Consider the following 22,518-nt stretch of genomic DNA (forward strand, 5'->3'; position numbering starts at 1 on the left):
GCAACTCTCAGCTATGTGGCAGGCACGCTACTGCAGGCGGTATCTCTCCTTTACTGCTCACACACCCCTCGCGGGGATGAGAGGTCCCCTTTCACAAGTGAGGAAACTGAGGTCTAAAGGAAGTACCTTGCCCATGGCTGTGGCAAGGAAGGAGCAGAGGTGGGATGTGGGAATTCAAATCTAGCTCTCTGACGCACCTGTAAGTGCTTTCTCACAGGTGCTAATTATGCAAGTCACATCGTTATCACAATCTCCTTAACCTTAAATTTTCTAGCTATGAAGGTCAATCAAATAGAAAAAAACTGCTTTCTCTTTTGTTGGGTAGGAGTTTAGCTCTGTCATGTTCTAGTTATTTAACCTACTCATCTGTTGTCTGAAGTTCCAGGTTGGAATCCTCGCTCCTCTCAGTTATAGCTCTGGGACCTTTGGGCAAGTCACTTGACCTTTCTGATCTTCAGTTTCCTCTCCTATAAAATGAGGTTAATAATAGACATGTTCTTGCAGGGTTGTTCATTCAGTGAGATGAAATCGTATGTGTGAAAACAGTTTGTAAATTTGAACTGGACTGTTCAAATATGAGGCTTTATATTTTAAATAGAGACTATCTGTTTCTTCAAATGATTTTGGAGATCTGTTTCTGAAAAAATGACTTAGGTTGAATTCAACTTGGAAGGAAAAGCGTTTCTCTATTCACTAAAAGCAGCAACAGAAGGTAAAAGGAGCTCTGTGCGTGCCGCAGGCTATTCTGCAGGAATCTGCTTGCTTTTCAGTTTATGATGCCCTTCCAAATACACTGTTTCATCTTCGCAAGACAGGGCTGGTATTTACCCCTATTTTACAGATGAGGAAACTGAGGTTCAAAGAATTAAAGCGACTAGTTACAGACGTACAGCCGAGTATAAAAGGTCTGCCCGTGCAGCTGGATACTGGTGTCTTTTGAGTGCAGGCCTATGTCAGGGCATGCCTTTTCATGAATTTATTTGTCTGAATCTCTTGGTTAGAGTGTTGTTTCATGAAGGAGCGAGAAGGTGGTCTTATCTGAGATTTTTTACACTGGTCAGCGATAGCCTTTTCCTCTTCCTTTTTTAGAGCTGCTTTCCCTTCCCAGGCACAGTTAGGGCCTGCCCAGAGAATATGCTTGATTTTATCTCCACTCCTGGTTTAGGAAACAACAGCTCTCCAGTCATCCCAGCAGTCTGGGAATTACTTCCTCTTTTCTTCCCTGCTTGCCAGCTTTATTGAATTCCCCTTAGCAACATCCAAAAAAGAATGGGTTTAGCAACAGCCTATGAACCAATGAAATGTGAGCATGGCGCGAGTTTCTGGACCAATGGGATCCCTGCAAGACAGGCAAGATGGCTGAGGGGAGACAATAATAACCTGGAGTTTGCAAAGCAGCCTCCAGGTGGCAGCAGACCAGCTGTATTGGGCACAGCCCTCAGCTCTCAGTATCTACTTTGGTTTTTGTTTTCTTTGACCTCTTCTTAGATACGAAACATTTACCGACCACAAGAATTTTAGTATTACGAGCTTTGTGAGTGTGAGTTGCATGGTTTGAAGGGTGGAATCTGAGGTTTCTCCTCTGCCTTTCTGGACACCTCCCTCAGCTCCTGCCATGTTTGTTGGTTTTGTCACAGTCATTGCTACAGGGGGGGGGGGTGGCGGGAGGCCTGTGGTGACTGCCTGCTCAGCAGTCAGACAGAGGCTGGAGGAATCACATTCTCCTTTCTTCAACCACCACTGCTGCCGGCCTGCATGGCAAATGAGGTGGGGCTGCTTTTTAGCCACCAATTAATGTGAGAGAAGGAATGTGTCACCGACAGATTAGTGCCTACAGACACTCTCATTTTCCGTGGCGTAGACTGGGACCATTCCCTGCCTGCAGGTTCTGCTGAGCATGTCCAAACAGGAATGTGTGACCACAAGTGGTTTGAGGATAATTCTGTCTGTCGGCCGAGTTGGCCCTCTTGGTCTTGAAGCCAGAGGCAGATATGGACAGGGGCTGAATAAGACCATACTGAATAATAGCAAACCCACGTTCCCAATGGTTTAGCTGTCTTTCTTTTGCCTTTTGAAATGATATGACCTTGAATACCACTCACTGAGATTTTGGTCCTTCAGATAGCTGTATTTTTCTCACATGTCTCTATTTCTGTCTAGTTTACTCTTCTCATCCTTTAGGAATTAGTTAAGGCATCCTCTCTTCAGAAAGCCCCATTTGATTCTTGCCCTCCTTCTGCCCTCTGACTCCTAGTGTTCCTGTTCCTGCATCTCCATGTTTCTAAGTCTCTGTTTGGGAGTTTCCTCGGGGAGCCGTGGAGCTTCTGAGGACGGAGACTGCCTTTATGGCTCTTTACTGTAGTGTTCACATAGAAGGGGTGTTCAGTAACCATTTCCAAAAGAAAGGAAGCACGTAAGAAAGCATCTCTTGCTCTTTGAGAAACAATCTGAGGGACTTCGGAGTAGCTGGTCCTAGGCTGGAGCAGTGCCAGCACGTCTGGGGCTGGCTCTTGGGGATGGCTTCTAGCTGTTTCAGGACCCTCCAACAACCCTGAGCTGCAACTCCAGACCATGACCTAAGTATGGAAAGTAACTGCCACAACCACTCGCTTACACCCTGACAGTCTCATCTCCGTGACATGGTTTCCTTTATGATTTTGTGTTTCAGGAAGAACTAAGGAGCAAATCCAAGATCTGTGCCAATGTGTTTTGTGGAGCTGGCCGGGAATGTGCAGTCACAGAGAAGGGAGAGCCCACCTGCCTCTGCATTGAGGTAAGTCCTGAGCTCGGGAGCCAGACAACAATAGCCAAGGTCAAATGGTGACCTTGCTGGAGCCACTAGTCACCACGGCAGAGCCAACAATTTCATCACCTTTATAAAAGCATACTGTGTCTCTCTGAAGGACAAGGGATTTTGGTCCCAGAAGTTAAAAACCAGATGCAAATGCAGGGATATTCTTTCTTTTTTTAAAAGATGTTTAGTTTTATAAGATTTTAATGCTTTATAAATAAGATTTCATATTTTATAAGATTAATAATGCTTTATATATGTCAAGTAATACAGACATTTATATAAACATAAAATTAATCATCTTCCCAATAACTTTCAAATCCTATTAGTCTGAGATGACCAGTGTTCACAGTTCAGTATATATTATTCCACTTGCTTTTCTATGCCCCTATAAACATACAGGGTCCCCCCCCATTTTATACAAAAATGGGATCATAATAAATACTTTGTAATGGCATATTTACGCAATAATTTTCCCACAGGTGGACATTAGGTTGTTTCCTGAGTTGTTTGCCACTGGAAACAATAACACCCTTGTGCAAATATCCTTACATGCTGCAGCCTTTATTTCTATAGGATTGAGTCCCACTAGGGCTTGCCAAGTCAAAGGATATGCACATTTTTAGGAAACTACTAGATGAAATGAAGGTTTTTGTTTTTTTTTTTTTTAGGGGTTTTCATTTATTTGTTTTTAATGAGGTTTAAAAAGCAATGTGAGCTTTTGAAGACTACTTCTTTTGTAAGCAGGATTCTGACAAGTTCTCACTCTTCAGACAAACATAAATCCCATCCTTCCCCTTTCTGTTAAGTCAACACAAGCCTAGAAATATATCTGCCTTTCTGCAAATAAATATACCTAATTTAGTCCCCAGGTGAAGGATCAGATTCATTGTCTCAGAAAGGAAGTCCCCCAACTTAGAAATGTGTTAGCCAGATCCATTGGGAACCTTAGGAGGCCCTCCCCAGAATGTAGCTGGCCACGGTGTGGTGATGTAGGCCTGTACTTGGAGTCAGGAAACCTGATTTCTAGTCTCACCTTAACCACATACATTTGTGTGATTTCGAACAAGTTAGTTGCCGCTGGATGCTGTGAAGACAGAGACCGTGTTTGCCCAGCCTGTAGAATATTTAATAAGAACTCCCTAATAAATACTGGTTAAATAGTTTGTCATCCCAGACTTTGGTATTTTTATCTAAAATTTGGAGAAGCAGGACCGCCTTCCATCTCCAGTATTCTGTGTTTCTTCTTCCCGCTTCTGCTCTTTCTGGCTTTGGTGCCTTCATTAGGGCTGAGCTGAACTTGCTTGCCCCTTACCATCTTTCAAAATCCACAAAATTCTAAAGAAACCAAGCTTGCCTGTGACCATGGCCCTTTAAATAGCCAATGTAGCCAAGTTGCCAAGTGAACTTGAGTCCATTTCCCTGTTCATAACGATTTTCTGCAGTACTTCACAGAGACCCAGTGTCCCCAGCCTTGCCTCACAACAGCCCTTGCAAGATCAAGAGGAAAACAAAGTGGCCCCCAAATACTACACAAAGCAAGAGAGCAAAGATCCTTCTAGTTAAACCCCTGAAGAATTGGAGCATTGGGCTGTGTGTGTGTGTGTGTGTGTGTGTGCGCACGCACACACGTGCCTTTCTGTGCACCTGTCTTTCAGTTTCCACATCCCCCACTCTCAGCTCTGGCTCTTGTGCCATAGAATGTTGGTGTTTTAAGGGATCTGAGATCATCCAAAGACATCGAGTGACTTTCCCCAAAGAAGCAGAGTGTCCATATTCCTGGCTTCTAATAAAATGCCCTTCCTGCTGATTTGAAAGGGTCAGGGTTGTCCATTCCTTCACTGAATAGAAGAGATGGCCATGAACCAGCATTAGCATGGGGGGCTGTGCAGGGCTGCAGAGTGAGGGGGTGCTTCCAACGCTGAGTGGGATATCACTGATGGCCAGAGCTGAGGCTCTCTACCAGGGTGTACTCACAGGCTGCACGTGTGTGCATGTGCGTGCTTGCATGCGTGGGTTGGCACCCTGACTGCACAGACCTCCTTCGGGTCTATTTCAGCAATGCAAACCTCACAAGAGGCCTGTGTGCGGCAGCAACGGCAAGACCTACCTCAACCACTGTGAGCTGCATCGAGACGCCTGCCTCACTGGGTCCAAAATCCAGGTGGATTACGATGGACACTGCAAAGGTAAAGAGTGCTGTTACCACCATCTCCCAGGTCCAGCAGAGGAGCCAGGGGATGTCCCACACTGCTTTCCACTAGGGCCACGGACACCACCCAGCTACTTAGAGATGTGTCCTCTTGGCGCTCATGAGCCTACTGGCTTTGCCCTGGATACTGGCTTTGCGGGGGTTTCCTGCATCAACCTCCCAGGGGAGCATCCAGTACTGTCTGAGTGGGTAGGGAACCACATCAATAATCAACAGAATAAGGAAGTGTTTAAACGAACTCTATGCTTTTTCAAAAAGCAGGCAAATTTCACTTTTTATTTATTTTTTAAAGATTTATTTATTTTAGAGAGAGAGTACGGTGGGGGTGGGGTGTGAGCAAAGCGAGAGGGAGAAAGAGAAGATCAAGCAGACCTCACGCTGAGCACAGAGCCCCACGCAGGGCTCGATCTCATGACTGTGATATCACAACCTGAGCCAAAACGAAGACTCCGATGCTTAACCAACTGAACCACCCAGGCAACCTGAATTTCACTTTTTAAATTTGGGCACCTCTCAGCCCTGGTATATATATTTCCTCTATTTTGTACTCAAACCATTGCCATTAGGATAAGAGGGAGGGGGTCCCAAGCTCATTGCTAATTAGACACCAGCACCCTGCCAAGCCGCAGCCCCACTCAGCCCCTCCCAGCCTTGAACTGCCCTGGTGAAACAAAAAACTGTTTCCACATGTGTGTCTCCACTCCACTACCTTCTATATAATGATTCCATGGGAATTCTCAAAGTCCTAGTAACCCATCCCCACCCCTCAACCTGAAAGGAGGAGGAATGAGACCAGGAAGGCAACTTAGTAGCCCAAAAAGGTCAAATAAAGCAGAGGAGAAGAGAGCTCCATACTTAGGCCCTAGAAGAAGGAAGGGAGACAGGAAACTAGGACAAAATGATGAAAAGATTGTAAGTGGTCCCCTGAACATGGGATGAATTTAATCCCAGTGATACATGGATGTGTTCTTTGGTCCTCACTTGGCCTTATGCATTTTCTCCTTTTTGTCTTGCAGAGAAGAAATCCGTAAGTCCATCTGCCAGCCCAGGTGAGAGCCTGTTTTTTCTCCAGGGTGCCTTTAGGGAAGCAATTCTTTTTCTGACAGAATTTTGTGTTTCATATTCCTTGCTGAAGCTCACAAGATCTGTGTGTCAGAATTTGTGACCCAGAACTGGTCATTCCTCAACACAGCTCAGAAAAGCTGCAAAACTGCCTTTTAGTGTGTGTGTGTGTGTGTGTGGTGCTTGATGTTCGAAGTGGCTAGTTGGGTTCGAATGTTGGCTGTGTTTTCAGTTTTTGTTGAGTAGTGACTGCATTAAAAGAACAGGAAAGCCACTGAATCTTTCCTTCAATGCTCTGTAACATAGGCTGTTGTCACAGACGGCACAGAATCAGAAGGCACAACTTTTTTTGTAAAGAGATAATGGAAATGCCAACAGGAGTTTTTCCATGGTTTTCTATGAATTGAAATTAAAATTTCATCATTATAGTTATAGAACCTTTATCATATGCTTTTCCTTAGATCTTTACAGTAATCTTGGGAGGCAGACCTTATTGTAATGACCTCATTGTAATGACCTCATAGATGATGAAATCGAGGCTCAGGTTAAGTGAATTTCCCTGCATTACACAGCTTGAATGTGGCAGCCCAGATTTCCGTTCCCCTGGCTCAGGGCCCTTAGCACATCCCAGTGTGTGTTGTCTTCCAGGAATTTCCTCTTGCCAAGGCTCTCCCTCCCCTGTCCCCCATCTACCCAACTGGTATTGCCAACTGCACCTGGCATTGCCATGTGTCTTGCAACAGCTGTCCAGAGCAGAGTTTCAGCATGGCCCTTTCTTGACCTTGTCTTCTGTGGTTTAGAATAAGGGGTAATGCAGACAGGGTAAAATTTTAAGTGGGAGAGTTTTGATATACCCAATTGTTAAGGGGAAAACGCTATAGAGAATTTAAGATCTGGTGGCATGAAAAATTATAATGTGCTCCTTCATTCTCTTATTAGTTCAGCTCATCTTTGAGCCGAGAGAGCTGTTTATCGATTGATTTTTTTTCCCCCTCAGCTTCCTAAAGTTAATGAAAATGTCCTTTATTTTTCTGCTGATGTTTTTCTCACCGAAGCAACATAGTCTCTCTCTTTCAATATTCTCAATTCTTTTAAGTGTTTTAGAAACATAAGCTTGAATCCTGGTTTAGTCGCTTCCCAGTTGTCTACCCTGCGTTGACTTCTATAAAATATGTGTGATAATTGTGTGTCCCTGGAACACTATGAAAGTTCAATGCAATGTTGCATGCAGGGCCCCAGCACAGAACCTCCCATGTAGTGGATGCTGGGTGACATTGGGGTCCTCACTGCTCAGCTGACCTCCCTCCCCCTTCCTGCAGTCGTTTGCTATCAGTCCAACCGTGATGAGCTCCGGCGTCGCATCATCCAGTGGCTGGAAGCAGAGATTATTCCAGATGGCTGGTTCTCTAAAGGCAGCAACTACAGTGAAATCCTAGACAAGTACTTTAAGGTAATCCAGAGTTGGGGTCAAATATCTTCAGCCCCAGACAAAGGGGCTGAACTTCTCTCGCATTGCCTGATCACATCTTCCCATCATCCCACGAAGCTATGATGAGTTTGATAAGTGAGATTCCAGCAGTAGAGGCTTTGGGATCTACTGCTCCTGTATATGGCCAGGTTCTATCCCCCTAGCCTGTATGTATCCCCTACACTCTACCTCACAGAGCTTGCTGTTGATATAGTATACCTTCTGACTGCACCCAGATCCAGGCGTTTCCCACCCAGTTTGACATTTCTTTAAGTCATTAACTTGATCGTCCCTGGCCTGTAGAGCTCCTCAGCATCTAAGAAGAGTCCATGGACCGGCATTCCATGGGTCCAGGATTCTTTACGAAGTCTACATACTGCTTGTCCCATCGCTTAGTTTAAGAGACAGGTTGTTCCAATGGGAGACAGGAGAGATGCTTCCTTGAAAAAGGTCGGAATTAGTGGTTAGTGATGATTAGGGCTCCCATGGCTTGGAGATTTTTCAGAGAGCCTGAGACATTGTGAATGAAGCAGTTAAAGATACTCTTCCAGCTAATTGACAAGAACACAGACACACACATATATACAGCACACCCAGAGATAAATACCACAAGCAGAAGCATGCATACCACACATACACATCCCACATACAGAGATGCACACCCCACACAGACACAGCCTCCTCCCAGACACACATTCACGTGCTCACTCTGCCATCTAAGCAGAAAGCCCCCTGTACTGACAAGCACACATCTCTAGGTAGATGCTGTCAGATGGATATGTTCTCACGTGTCTCCAGGGCCTGCTGTCCAAGGCCATAACCAGCCTGGACTCAGAAGCAACCCCAGGCACATGAGCGATTTCTCCGTGGCTCTGTGGCCACCACGTGTGGTTAAAACTAGCCTAGTCTAGGGATTCCTCTTCCTAACTGACTTTATGGACCCCACAGATGGAGAAATATTGGATTGCATATTTGGTCACCTAAGACTTTGCTTGTGTTTCTTTCTTCAGTGAGTTGTCTCTCCCATGGCAGAAAGTATGTCTCTCTGGGTTCCAAGTGTTTGAGATCATGCCTGGCTGGGAGAGCCCAGCCCTTCTCAGTCGACCCTCGCTCTCAATCCACCAGCATTACAAGGCCTTTGGGGCAGAGGGTGGCTCCTTATCTCCAGAGAAACACACAATTGTGCAAAGACAGGACAGTCACACAGGAACAGAAAGTAACTTGAGGGAAATGATTTTGTAGAAGCTGAGTGAGCAACACCTGCCAGGTCGTTGCATGCAGTGACTTGGCCATGGCCACGAAGGCCTAGGAGACCCCAGAACACTCTTTCCGAAGCTCCCCTTCAGACCCTGTAGTCATTCTTAGTGGCCCCTTTGTGTCCATCAATGGCACCTGCTATTAATTTGATTCCCGAGTAGCTGGGTCCCATACCCTGCCCCCAACACCTCTCCACCTGCTCTGGCAGTAATTTCTCCAGTAGGCTCCCTTGGGGACCCCTTGAGAAAGTAGCTTCCTCTAGGGCCTTCTCGCTCCTGACCACGAAAGCTTGATCATGACTGACACACGCAACAAGGCTTGCTTTTCCCAGATATTCTGGCAGTGTCCTCTGAGAAACTAGGGGATTCAGTATCTACCTTTTGATAGTAATAGCCATCTAATAAGAGTCCTGTTTATGTAGTCTTCAAAGGGACATGCGTTCCACTAGGCACATAACTGCCTGTTGGTGAGAGAGTGGATATCTCACAGAAACAGTTACTGAACCAGGAACTGCGCTCGAGCCCAGCTGGTATTCCTAACATCAAAGTTAGTTGAAAAGAAAATTTAATGAGAATTTGATTAAGACCAAAACCAGACTCTCACTTCACCTAGTGATTCATTCATGATTTCTCCAGTGAAAGTGTAACAGACCCAGGTAGAGAGAGCTGGTCATGGTCCATATCATAGACACACGCTGGACTTCTGGTGGCACATCCCTGGTGGCCAGGGCCACAGCTGAAGCCGGACTTCTTACCTCTATTACCCAGGTATCATGTCCCCCGTCACCATAGCAGCTGTGTGTGAGCAAGTGCCTGTCCTAGCCCATCCTCTGAATGTTCTCCAGACTTGGCAATAAGCCCCAAACATGGGTTTTGTATCACACACCTTCTTGCCTTGCTAGAACCCTGGAGTTACACAGAAGAAAAGGGTGCTACCTCAAGTATACATAAAGCTGGGAGAGCAGGCACGTGAGGTACTGTGCCTTCTGTCACTGCTTGGCTGAACAGAGGCCAAGTAAATTAGGTTGGTTCATGGTCCAAGATCACGGCCTCTGAGGCAGGCCCCCAGGCAATCCAGGCTAGTTCTGGGGAAGGTACCAGACCTCTGTTTTCTTTTGGATCCACATGCAGAGTTAACCTGGGAGGCCTGTTTGGTCCTCCTGAGATGAGCTTGCAGGCTGGCTGGCTCTCCCCTCAACTTCAGGCCTGGATTCTGGCCCTGCTGAATGTGGAGTGTGGGCACTTAGCACTGCCTTTTGAGAGCTGCCATAGTGGCAGGTTCCTGGTGCCCCCAGCGGTCACGTGGCCCCAGGTCTGCAGCCATGGCTGTGCAGCTCCTCATCAGGCTCACTCTCTTATTAGGCTGTGAACTCTGTTGGGGTCTGTGAGGGCTGCTTCTGTCTCTCCAGCACTGGGACCATTTGGATTCAAGAATGTCCTGTACTGCTTAAGAATGACCCTTGGCCAACTTTATTTCCTTTCTCTCCATTAGTTAATCAAGCCTTCACAAGGTGAATGGCGGTTTCCTCAGGGTGGATGTATAGGGACTAGAGAACATCTGAGACCTCTTGCTGGGAATGGAGACAAGAATGATGAAAAGGCATTAAGCAAGGGCTGGCATGCTTTGTTTTAGACATACCTGGCATTACACATACTATGGAAAGATTTACAACCTTAGAGTAGACTGTATGTGACACATGACAGTCATGGAAGAAGAGACCCTTCTACCTGGGAGCCTGGACAGACTTTTCTTCCAGAAGCCCTTACACCATCTGGGGAGCCATCCTGAAAGTAACATGGGAATGCTGAGTATTTCTTAAGGCAGCAGGACAAGACAGCCTAGGGAAAAAGAATTTTTCAAAAACAATTTTCCCCCACCAGAACTATTTAGGAGAGCAGTGATATCAACTTAAAATTTAGTAAGACCTTGACCTTGACACCCTCCTCCTGTAGTGGGGGCCTGAGCATGTTTAATGGTCCCAAATGGTTTTGGTTTAGGTTTAGCATCTTGCCAAAGAGGGGTAATAACTGAGCTCACTTTACCCTCACCTTACATCGGAAACAGGCTCCCTAGGATCAGGCTTGTGGGATGTCAACTGGGTCATGAGGACAGCCTGCGCTCTGTAAGCCAAGGACCTTGCACACATCTGCAGTGTGGCCCCCAGCCCAGAGCAGAGGGGTGGGGGGGGCGTTGCGCCACCTCTGCCTGCAGGTTATCAATTCAGAGCCTTTACTTGTGACTTCTCACTGATGTGCTTGGTTAGGGGTACCAGTGTGAACGTTAGGTGTGAGAGCATGCCAGGGAAGTCAAGCAGCAAAAAGTGGTCTTGTGACTCCCAGAGTGAGCTCAGAGGGTCACCTGCATTGCTGTTCTCAAGCAGCTGGTTAGAAACACACATCCTGGGCTCTGCCACAGATTCTGATTCAGAATGTTGTTACATTTCCACTGAGGTTTGAGGACAGGGTATGGTGGCTGCCTGAACCCAGATGTTCCCTGGAGAATGTCTGCAGGACAGTGTCAGGGATGAGGCCACAGAGCGTCCTCAAGCCCCCCAGGCCGCTTGGGCAAACACAGGCCTGTGTCCCAGCTGCTGCTCTGAGCAGAGTCTGGGTTTGAAAGGCCCTCGGTGGCCTCTGCCTTCACACCTCCACTCTCTCATCTTAGAGTGCAGGTGCCATCTCACATCTCCAAGCCTGTGTTGCTAGAGGCCAGGGCAGGGTTGGAATGAGCAGGATGAACCAAAGATGGGTCAAGCTGAATGGGAGACAGTTGTACAAAGTGTTCCTTCTTCTCCTTTCTAGAACGTCGATAATGGTGACTCTCGCTTGGACTCTAGCGAATTACTGAAATTTGTGGAGCAGAATGAAACTGCCATCAACATCACCACATATGCAGACCAGGAGAACAACAAACTGCTTAGGTGAGTAAAGTTGAGGGCTCAGGGGTGGTCCACGAGGCAAAGGCTGGATAGCAACGGGAATTTGAGCTCCTTCCTACCTGCAAGGAGCCGCCAGGGCAAATAAAAAGTAAAAAGCAAAAATAGGGATTCCGTCCTGGTCTATTTTGTGAACATTATGAACTAACATGTTGAGCACACCTGGCATCTGATCAAGGAGTTAGTTTTTGGCCAGAACTTGCAAGCAATAGAATGTAATCTTAAAATAAATTATCAAGGTCAGATCAGAGCAAAAGCATTCCTGAGTATCATGTGTAATGGTTTAATGGTTAATTTTCTAATGGAATTACATTACTGTATTATTTAACCACAAGTCTAAAATAGCTTTAGTTCTGACTTTTAAGATAATTGGTGCTATTTCACATAGAGAACCCTAATTGTCACAAATGAGAGCCTGTCCCTGTCCTTTTCTGACATTATTCCAGAGTAAATATTAATCAAAATGAACCCCTCAGAAACTTCCAGTGTGATTCTAATACATCCGCGAGAATTAAAAATAGGAACAGCACCTCTTTTGTTCAGAAGAAATCGAAAGCATGAAGCCCAGATTCTGCAATTCATGACCTTAGCAGTTCATGACCTTATAGTATAATACCTGAAAATCCTTCAGATTTTGATAACTTGAAATTAGATAATATTTTACAAGTTCAATGTTTGATCTTCCTAACATCCCAGTGAAGAAGGGCTCCCTGTCCTCGTTTTACAGATGAGAAAACAGGCTCAGAAAAGTTGAAGAGCTAGCTCAAGGCCATTTGGGTAGGAAGTGATTGAACCAGGGCTCAAATCCAGGCCAAGGGGAGCATGAGGGAATTGGAGTTCTGTAAAACTTTTCTGAACATACGTTTCTCTTTTTGGAGTAGTGATGGTGATGATGCCTACTTGAACTCCATCGCACATTCCATTCCTGTCATCTATTCATCTCCCTTCTGTTTTGACTTCCCTAGTGTGGCTGACCTGACCAATACTGTGGGGAAAGGCAGTTGCTCATGGAAGGTGCTGCATAGGCAGTAAGAACATTTGTCAGTCAAAGTGGACAAAACCTTTCAGCAAACTTCAGTCTTCTTGGGCAGAACATTTGAACCATGTGAATGATCTGACAAGTATACAAAATAAATGTTGGATGCTCACAGGAGCCAGGATGGATGATGCTTGTGGAAAGGCAGTGCAGAAAGTTCTTCAGTTAACAGTTGCCCCCTTGGCCTCCTCTGGAGGCCCCAGGAGTATGTGATTCCGATGTTTTGTTGCTTTCTGTGGGAGTGAAGCTGAGGTCTTGCTGACACATTTCTCCTGTGTTTTGTTCCAGAGGACTCTGTGTTGATGCTCTCATCGAACTGTCTGATGAAAATGCTGACTGGAAACTCAGCTTCCAAGAGTTCCTCAAGTGCCTCAACCCGACCTTCAATCCTCCAGAGAAGAGTATGCTTCACCTAAGAAATATAAAGCTGTAGGGAATGGGGGCCTTTGGGGAGGGCCAAGAGAGAGAGACTTGATGAAATTTTGCAGAGATTGCTAAGAAAATTCCCTCCCACAATTTCAGACTGGGCCCTAGCCCATCATCAACAAGCTGAGCATGTTTGTTGATCCAAAAATCTTTGGATCGATGATGTCATTTATCCAGTTATGTTGCCTCTGAAGGATAAGCAGAAGCAGGTCTTGTCTGGGAGAGGGGTAAAGTGCATAGAGAGTAGCCAGCATGTCTTGTTCCATCCTCACCCTAAACCATTGCCCCTTATTTTCGGTCCCAACAGAGTGTGCCTTGGAGGATGAAACCTATGCAGACGGAGCAGAGACCGAAGTGGACTGTAACCGTTGTGTCTGTGCCTGCGGAAACTGGGTCTGCACAGCCATGACCTGTGACGGTGAGCTGTCCCTCAGGCAGAAGGAAGGCATGGCAAGGAGAGAGCTTCCTTTGTGAACTCAACATAGGAGAAGTCCAAGTGGGGATGACAGAGAAGAGTCATCCTAGCAGGGACTAGGAACAAGGAACAGACTCCAGTTGTCCAGTAGTGTCTGAAAGCCCCGTGGGCAGCATCGAGGGCAAAACACTTCTGCCAGATGCATTATGTTCAATACTCGTTCCAGAGGTGTGGCAGCAGAGAGGCTTAAGATGCCAGGCAAGATCAAATGTTGATATGAGACTGGCCTAATCATGATAGAAATAGTAATAATAATGATGATGAAAGCAAATACTTAGTGAGAGCTGTGTGCCAGGCACTCTTCTACGCACTTTACATATTAACCCACTTAATCCTTAGGACAGCTTAGGAAATCCTCTGTGTAAAAGACTCATGTGGTTGGAAGACAGAATGTCTCCTCCTTGCCATCCACACCCAGCAGAAAAAGGAGAACTGTTTACAGGCCTTCTTTGAATTAACAGACTTGGGTAATCCCTAAGAAAAAAAACTTGAGTATGGTCAGGGTGAGTTGAAGAGATAGAGACATCAGAGAGTTTGAGGGACCAGAGCAGAAACCCCATGGCGTGATGGAATGATGCCAAAGATCAAAAGAAATGCTTAAATGGGAGCCAGGTCATAGGGAAAAACAAGCACCATTCAGATTAGAGGAAAGAGAGTGAGGGTGAAGCCAGTTCTAGACTGAAGAGTCACACTAGGTTTGAGAAGAAAGGGCAGTTGGTAGGAACCAAGCCCAAAATTTACACCAGATGGGGTGAATTTAAAATTATATCTTTAAAAAACTGAGACAAAAAAGAACAGGCTGGTCTTAGGATCATATTCAGAAAGGTCAGGAAAGACGGTAACCAGGAGAGAGGTCAAGGACCCAGAAAAGGTGGTTCTAGATAAGAAGCCTAGGCAGCAGCAACAGTACAAAATGAGCTCAGACCTGCCAGGGGATCCCTAGTCTGTCATTGCCCGAGACCAAGTCTCTTCTCCATGTGGGAAAGCAAGAAGCCAACACAATTCCAGAAACAAATGGAAGAGTGGGAAGAGGCTGCTTAGAAACTAGAAATCCTAGAAGTTGCTGGAAGTCAAAACTAATTCAGCATAGCCAGGCTAAGCACACTGTAGCTATTGAAGCTAAGAGAGAATGTCTCAAAACTCTACCCAGCATGCCTCAATCAAGAAGCATCCTACACTTATCTTCCCAAAACCCCTGCGGTAGCTCTCAACACTAACTGTGCCTGCTCTGGTTTTGGAAGGGTAGCCATCCATTTCCAGGACACAGGCAATTGTTAAATAGCTAGCTGTCATACAGAATAAGCTTGATCATCTGGATAATAAGCCCCATCACACATATCAGACAAAACCCAAATGACCGTCTCCATGGGACAATGCCTATTTCCACAGCCACACTGGACAGTTCATCCTCCCTCTCCAAATGGCCCAGGTACACGGCTCTCTATGGGTATAAACAGCACTGGAAATGGGGGTGCCCCAAGGTGAGCCTCTCTTGGTGTGTGGGCCATGGATCTGAGAGCACACTGCAGAGGCAGCATTCCAAAGTCAGTACCCGAAAGGCAATCTGGTCTTAAATCACAAATTCCAATGGAGCAAAGAGAAAGGTGGCATCAAGATGTGAAACCAGGGGGAGCCAGAGGGAAACTGCCATGAGGGGCAGATTAATGCCAGACTCGAGAAGCATGGCGGTGTGGTGTTTCCTCACCACAAACACTGCTCGGTAAAAACATATAGATTCCATCCCAAACCTACAGAATCAGAATCCACAAAAGGGTAGCTTGGGAACCTACATTTTTAGGATGTATTCTATGATTTATTATTTATTTATTTATTTATTTTAGCCACCCTGTAAATTTGGGAAACATTGCTTGTTATAGTGCTTATCAGCCCGGGCTGCACATTAGAATCACCTAGAGCCTTATAAAATCCTGGTGCCCAACAACAGTTAAACCAGAATCTAAAAGTAGAATTTAAACAATGGTATCTTGAAAAGTTCTGCAGGACATTTTGCAGGTGTGGGAATGGTTGAGAATCACTGGTCTGTAGTATCTCCTGAGTCAGGACCCAGGTAACTCCCCATAGCTTTCCCTTCCAGCCTGCCCTAGCATGACTGCCCCGGAAGTGGGGGAAGAAGACACCAGGTGCAGAGGCCAGGGGAAAGTGAAAGAGATTGATTTGTTCATTGTTCCTCTGAAGGTGTCCGTTGCACTGGGACACTTCATATTCACAGAAATGCAGGCAGTTCACCCTTCCATAGGTTAATGGGAGAGGAAATCAAGACCCTAAAAGGTAGCTCTTGGTGGGATTCTGAACTGGCTTCTCTCAGTGTTACCAGCTCTGAGCTTTGGTTCTTCTTACAGGAAAGAATCAGAAGGGGGCCCAGAGCCAGACAGAAGAGGAGATGACCAGATATGTCCAGGAGCTCCAAAAGCACCAGGTGAGTGGCTGCCTCCATGCTGAGTTGGGTTCTGCTGCTGCCATTCGGCCCTTCCACCATTCAGGTATTGCCTAATGCTACTGGAGACCAAGGAGCCACTCTGGTGCATGCAGTAAGTCCTGAATGGTAAACCCACAGTATCAAATCATGATCTAGATAGTTCCCTGATAGAGTCCCTCCAGGGTCCCGCAGGTCTCAGCAGATATAGGCTACAACTTGGTAAATTGCTTTATAGGTAAGAATTAGGCAGGTAGTGATCTGTAAGTTGGTTGACAGTGGTTTGCAAATAAGTAGTGTTACTGTTTCCTATCACGAGCAGTGCCCAAACCCAAAGACTAGGAACTCCTTGGGGGCAGTGAACAGAAAATTAGTGAACATGGACCACAGCAGAAAGGATTTGTTAAATGCCAAGCTATCTAGAGAACAGCCTGGGATTGACAAGGCCAAAGTACTCAGAGGTTCTGCTTCCTGGAGACTTGAGAAGATAATAAATAAAAATTCTGCTCAGGTGCTGTGTCATTAAGTTGAAGGACTTCCTGGGAAAAAGGCTCTTGGCAGAATAGGGATTCACTGACATACTTTGGTAAGGGCTGGAGGGAAAACGTGAATATGTGGCCTCTAATGGCCTGTCTTCCCGCTGGCTTATAGGATATAGGTCACCTATTTGCAGACTGGGTCTGGTATACAAGCCTTCTGTCTGACTTAAGTTCTGAGCGAATGTAACAGTCGCAAGAACTGCTGTTGTGATGAAGTATTTGACTTGGAAATAATTATTAGGTGCTCAAAAATAATAATTGCTCATATTAGTGGCTTTTAACACACATTTTGTCACCATTGTCACTGATAATGTAGAATCTTCATGTCAGTTTTTTAAGCCAAAGCAGAAGCTCCTGGCCTTCTATTTTTCCATATTTCATCAGCCTTGAGTCTCCAGACAAGTCCAACCACATAAAAGAAAAAAAGAACTTAATAGGAATTCCTTTCCTCTGGGGTGGGGAAATGATCAGAGTAGACAGTGGGGAGTGAATTATAATAGCTCACATTTTTATGCCTTTTATGTGAGTTCCCTCAGAAAGTAGACGCTAAGTCAAGGACTCGAGTACAAATAGTTGATTTAGCAATCCTAAGAGACACCAGAAGGGGAGTTGGGAAGCAAGCCCAGGAAAGGAAGGAAGCAATAAAGAGTGTATATCCAGGCATGTTACCACTGTGGGCGGGTGGCGCTTAGTCCTCCTGCGGAGGGCTGGGACCAGAGCTCCCGAGCCTGAGAGGGAAGGGAGCAGGAGTATTCCTCCACAAACTCCCCAGCCGCCGTTGGCGAGGGCCGCCACCAGCAGCATGAATTCCCGAGCATCTCTGGCCCGCCAGCATGTGTGGGCAGAGCAGGCTCCAGCAGCCAGAGAAAGTCTCAGGCAGAGAGGTGCAGGTGCTGGCAGGAAGAAGCCATGCCAGTACTGAAACACTAAAGGGGCTACAGATGGGAAGCCAACAGTGTCTGCTAGATGCCAGGCACTGTTGTTTTTTATTGCCTAATTAGTTTTTTATTGAGATATAATTTATATACCATAAAATTCACCCTTTTGAAGTATACAATCCAGTGGTTTTTAGTATATTCACTAGATGATCAACCATCACTACTATTTCCGGAACATTTTCATCAGCCCAGAAACCCCAGGCCCATCAGAAGTGACTCCCCATTCTCTCTTCTCCCAGCCCCTGGCAGCCACTCATCTACATTCCAGCTCTACAACTTTGCCTATTCTGGACATAGACAGACAAATGGAATCATACACTATATGTCATTTTTGGTGTGACTTCCTTCACCCAGCATAATGCGTTCAAGGCTTATCCTTGTTTTAGCATCAGTCAGTACTTCACTCCTCTTCATGGCTACATAAGATTCCATTGTATGGATAAGCCACATTTGGTGGGTCTGTTCACCAGCTGACAGATATTTTGGTTGTTATCCCTTTTCGGCAATGATGAATAGTGCTGCGGTGAACATTCTTGTTCAAGTCTCTGTGTGGACATACATTTTCAGGTCTCTTGGTTCTGTGGGGTACAACTGCTGGGTCATATGGTAACTCTGTGTTTCATCTTTCGAGGAACCACCAGACTGTTTTCCAAGCGGCTGTACCATTTTACGTCCTCGCCAGCAGTGTTCCTGTTTTTCCACAATGACAAATTTGTCATTGTCCCTTATGTTCTCTTTTAGCCAGCCCAGTGGGTGTGAAGTGGCATCTCATTGTAGTTTTGACTCGTGTTCCCCTAACAACTAATGATGTTGAACATTTTCTCATGTGCTTACTGGCCATAAGTAAGAATGGCTTCTTTGGAGGAATGTGACATGTTGTAAGAGGTGGTCCTTTACTACCCTCGTCTTGTAGATGAAGACACTAAGACACAGTTTTTATAATTTGCCCAAAGTCCCCCAGAAAGGAGTACATCCCTGACTGAAGTTCAGACCATCTGCCTCCAGAGCCTGTTGTCCTTAACCCCTCTCTGGACAGGGATTTTGGCACATCTTGTAGCACTTGCATTTAGCATCCTTTTCTTCATATTTAAGATGGGGATAATCGTGTCTGACCTGTGATTTCATAGGCATTCAAATGGGCTCAGCTCTTAATGACAGCCCCTATGCGACCATGTCAAAAAGAACACATGATCTTTGCCCTAAAAGATTTATATGGTATATAAATTATATCTTTGTTCTCATCCACGGAAGAGACAGACAAGTAACAGAACAAAAATTTAGCAGAAGCATGTCTCTGTCAATGCTGTATAAAATCTTGAGGACTAGATAGGTGCCTGTGATTTCTTTTTTTTATAATTCACAATGCTTATTTTCTCCTGCTTCTCAAAGGAAACAGCTGAAAAGACCAAGAAAATGAGCGCCAAAGAGATCTAAAGAGGTGGCACCTGGGAAGGGTGTCCAGAGCCTGGCACCTTCTCTTCCACTTCCTCGCTGAGTCCAGTATATGCAAGTGTCTGCTACAATCGCCCAATCACCAGTATTTGCTTGTATAGCGATGAGTTTTTATTTTGTCTACTTGTTTTGCAATAAAGGAAATGGGGGTGGCTGGCTAGGAGGGGCAGGGCCATAGCCTTCATTTCTAGGAGTGCTTTGAGAGAAACTGTAAATGGTGCTCAGGGGCTGGAGACAAGTAAGGAAACTGCATCAGGGTTGGGAGAGGAGCGGACCCAGATCTGAACCCCAATCTGCCACAGCAGTAAACACGCTACGGGGAGTGCAGGCAATGCTGGCCAGAACTTCAGGCTGCCCTAGAGCAGAGGCAGGGGTAGGGGTGGTTGGAGGCTCAGTGGAGAGGAAGGCATTCTGCATCCAGCCCCTCTCTGTCACCATCAGCCTAACAGACCTCCAGCCATCTGTGCTTCTCACAGCCCCAACCACTGCCTTTAGATAACGCAGCCATCCTTCCAGGTACCCTGTGTCCTTTAGACTTGGGAATTGGGGGGGGGGGGGGGGAGTACATGCAAATGATGCAGATATTTGTCCACTTTGAACCCCTTAGAGACCAAACCAAATTTTTAAAATACTATTTACCAAAGGTGCTATTTTTCTGTAATACTTTTGTTGGCAAGTTGACTTCATTCTTCAGTTATTATCATTATATTATTGTTGCTGTTTAGTATTTTATTTTCTTGACTAGAAATGGAGCTTCTGTAATTATTTTTCAGTAGTCTTACCATTTCAGGGGTGGGAGAGTTTGGGGTTCTTTCTGGTGCAGGGACCGCTATAACCCAGACCCCACCAACCCTGCTACATATTTAGACGCAGCCCAGAGATCTGTCCCCCTGGCTTCCAGTGGATCGGCAGTCTGCCAGTGGGTGCCTCAGACAAGAAGCCAGGGGAATACGAAGCATCTCCATACAAAGTTTTTAAGGTCCAAAAAGCTAGTTTGTTTCCATTTTTTTCTAATACATTCATGCAAATCAGCATTCCAAAGGATGGAGACAAGTGCAGCCAAGCAAGGCTTAGCCTATCAATATACTCTTTGATCTACCACTAGCTAGGAGGGGGGACTTTGGCCCAGTCTCTTCCTATTTTGGAGCCTCAGTTTCCTCAGTGAACAAGTAGGATTAACCTTTCAATCTGATAAATTATAAATTCTGTGGTTCTGATAATTGGCCCAGAAGGATACAGGTTCCTATGATTTCCCTTCTCCTTAGGATAAATGAAACTTTACTGTTAAAACAAAAGGGTCTGACAGCTAAAAACAAGATGACCAAATCTGACCTCTGTCTCAGAGGCTGTGCTGTGATGTAGAGCTCTCTCGGATAAAGTCTATCCGGGAAGAGAATGGGAAAAAGAACCCCTCCACTTACTTTGCCCTCACTTTTGTGCTCCATTCTTAACCTTCTTGGAAACAGAAATATCTTTCCCTTTCAAGATGAGGACAGAAGAATTTCACATTTTAAGGAGGCAGGAGGGAATGGAAATGGAGTCTTCAAACCATGATTGGGAGGAGGTCCATCATTCTTATCTTTTGGACTCTGATTATTAACCTCACTATTTACCATATATAAGATGCACTTGGAACAACAAAGATTAAACACTTGACTTGAGAGCTCATTTTCAGAAAGTAGATTACAGACTATGAGAGGGAAATTAGGTAGATCGCACTGCCCAGGTGACTCTGAGAAGGTTGCGCTTGAATGTGGAATTCCTTCTAAAGTTTCTTTGTTCTCCTTTGAAAGGACAGCATTCCATTTTGTTTAGAATTCTGAGCTTTTATACACATCCCATTTAAAAGGTCTTTTTGAGCCCCACTTGTGCACTCTGAAATGCACCTTCCTGTCCAGTCACCTCGGAGAACTCCCAACAGCACAACTTGACTGAGTTTTGCCAGCCCCTGGACACTGAGGGCAAGGGCAGGAGTACCAATTTGTTTAAAGCAAGAAGCCAGAGTGTCTCCTCCCCAATTACATTCAGGACAGTGGTTGCAATCTAAGACTACCCTACCCTGCAACATGGAATCGCCAAGAATAACTCTGCATTCCACCTGTAAGTAGGGCCGCTATTGTCTGCGCCATAGAATCACAGTATCTGATGACCCTTCATGGAAAGCTGCTAAGTAGCCTAGTTTGGGGAGCGTTGCATAGAGCTTTGCATGGAGCAAATAGGATTAAACCAGGTTCAGTTCCTCCAGCTCTCTACAAGCACGGGGCTTAGACTGCAATCTTCCCAGGGCTTTTTCGGTGTGTATGTGATTTTATTAACATATTACAGCATCTGTTAAGATTCAGTGTTCATGGAAACCTTTTCACGTGCCATGACTCTGGATTCCATCACTGTTTTTTAGAAAGCAGGTCTCCTCCACCTGCTAATAAGCCCATGTAGACAAATCTGAATGTCTTTCCTTTACACATAAATTTTTAAATAATCAAATCTCCAGAAGCAAATCTGAACAGGTTTCCGTTGCTTATGTGTTTGTGAAATGTATTTGTATTAGTAGGCTTCCATATTGCATTTAATTTGTTTTTGTAACTCTTGATTCTTTGTTGTTGTTGTTGTTCCTTTTTTCTTTTTTTTGGATACTATTGGTAAATAAAGAAATTAAAATAGTCACTGTATTGTTTTCCTCCCGTCTCCCCCACCCTCGGTCAAGACCAAATAAAGTTGTGAGAACATTAACCATTTACCTCATAAAAGCAGATTTGGCCTTCAGGAGCCTTAAAAGAGGCCTGAAGAGTTTCTCCTAATAAAATGTGGGAGGGAAGCCTGGGTGGCTCAGTGGGTTAAAGCCTCTGCCTTCGGTTCGGGTCATGATCCCAGAGTTCTGGGATCGAGCCCCGCATCGGGCTCTCTGCTCAGCGGGGAGCCTGCTTCCTCCTCTCTCTCTGCCTGCCTCTCTGCCTACTTGTGATCTCTCTCTGTCAAATAAATAAAATCTGAAAAAAAAAAAAAAAAAAAAAAACATGTGGGAATGCTGCTGGGAGGGCAAGTTTACTCAAGGACCAATAGAACAAGTTTATTTAAACAAATCCTGGACCGCGTATCTGAAGTAAGAAGGGATGAGAAGTCAGGGAGCGCTCCTATCCTGGGAAGAGGTTAAAGTAAATAGCTCCTAAAGCCCTTGAAGGTCTTATGAGACTGGAATGACACGCCGTGAGACTGGCTGCGGGTGAAACTGAGAGGCCAAGTAAACCTGGGAAAGTGACCCAGGGAGCCAGTCTCTGACTAGACAGCCTTAATGGCTTTCGTCTGATACATACCCCATAAGGGTAAACATTTCCAAGTGAACTGACTGTTGGCTCGTTAAAACCTTCTGTTCTGCTTCATCTTGGGGGTCACATGACCAATACTTGCTTTCCACCTCCCTGTGTAAGTCTTACAGCTATGGTCTACTCCATAATCCCAATAATTCTGTCTTCCAAAATCGCTCATTCTGGCTGAT

The 22,518-nt window shown here is 45.5% G+C and overlaps 1 protein-coding gene across 1 annotated transcript in view; it reads left to right on the forward strand.

Annotated features, from left to right (window-relative positions):
* The window catches only part of FSTL1 (follistatin like 1), a 52,864-nt gene extending 31,175 nt beyond the window's left edge, over positions 1 to 21,689 (forward strand). The window contains exons 3-11 of the mRNA XM_059391868.1: positions 2,669 to 2,773; positions 4,851 to 4,980; positions 6,020 to 6,052; positions 7,385 to 7,515; positions 11,592 to 11,710; positions 13,050 to 13,162; positions 13,495 to 13,605; positions 16,023 to 16,099; positions 18,963 to 21,689. Coding sequence (XP_059247851.1) covers positions 2,669 to 2,773; positions 4,851 to 4,980; positions 6,020 to 6,052; positions 7,385 to 7,515; positions 11,592 to 11,710; positions 13,050 to 13,162; positions 13,495 to 13,605; positions 16,023 to 16,099; positions 18,963 to 19,007 — 864 coding nt within the window. The 3' untranslated portion in view covers positions 19,008 to 21,689. The remainder of the gene's footprint in view (positions 1 to 2,668; positions 2,774 to 4,850; positions 4,981 to 6,019; positions 6,053 to 7,384; positions 7,516 to 11,591; positions 11,711 to 13,049; positions 13,163 to 13,494; positions 13,606 to 16,022; positions 16,100 to 18,962) is intronic.
* The last annotated feature ends 829 nt before the right edge of the window (positions 21,690 to 22,518 follow it).

This window comes from Mustela nigripes, chromosome 2 (genome assembly GCF_022355385.1).
Source record: "Mustela nigripes isolate SB6536 chromosome 2, MUSNIG.SB6536, whole genome shotgun sequence".
Classification (NCBI taxonomy): domain Eukaryota; kingdom Metazoa; phylum Chordata; class Mammalia; order Carnivora; family Mustelidae; genus Mustela; species Mustela nigripes.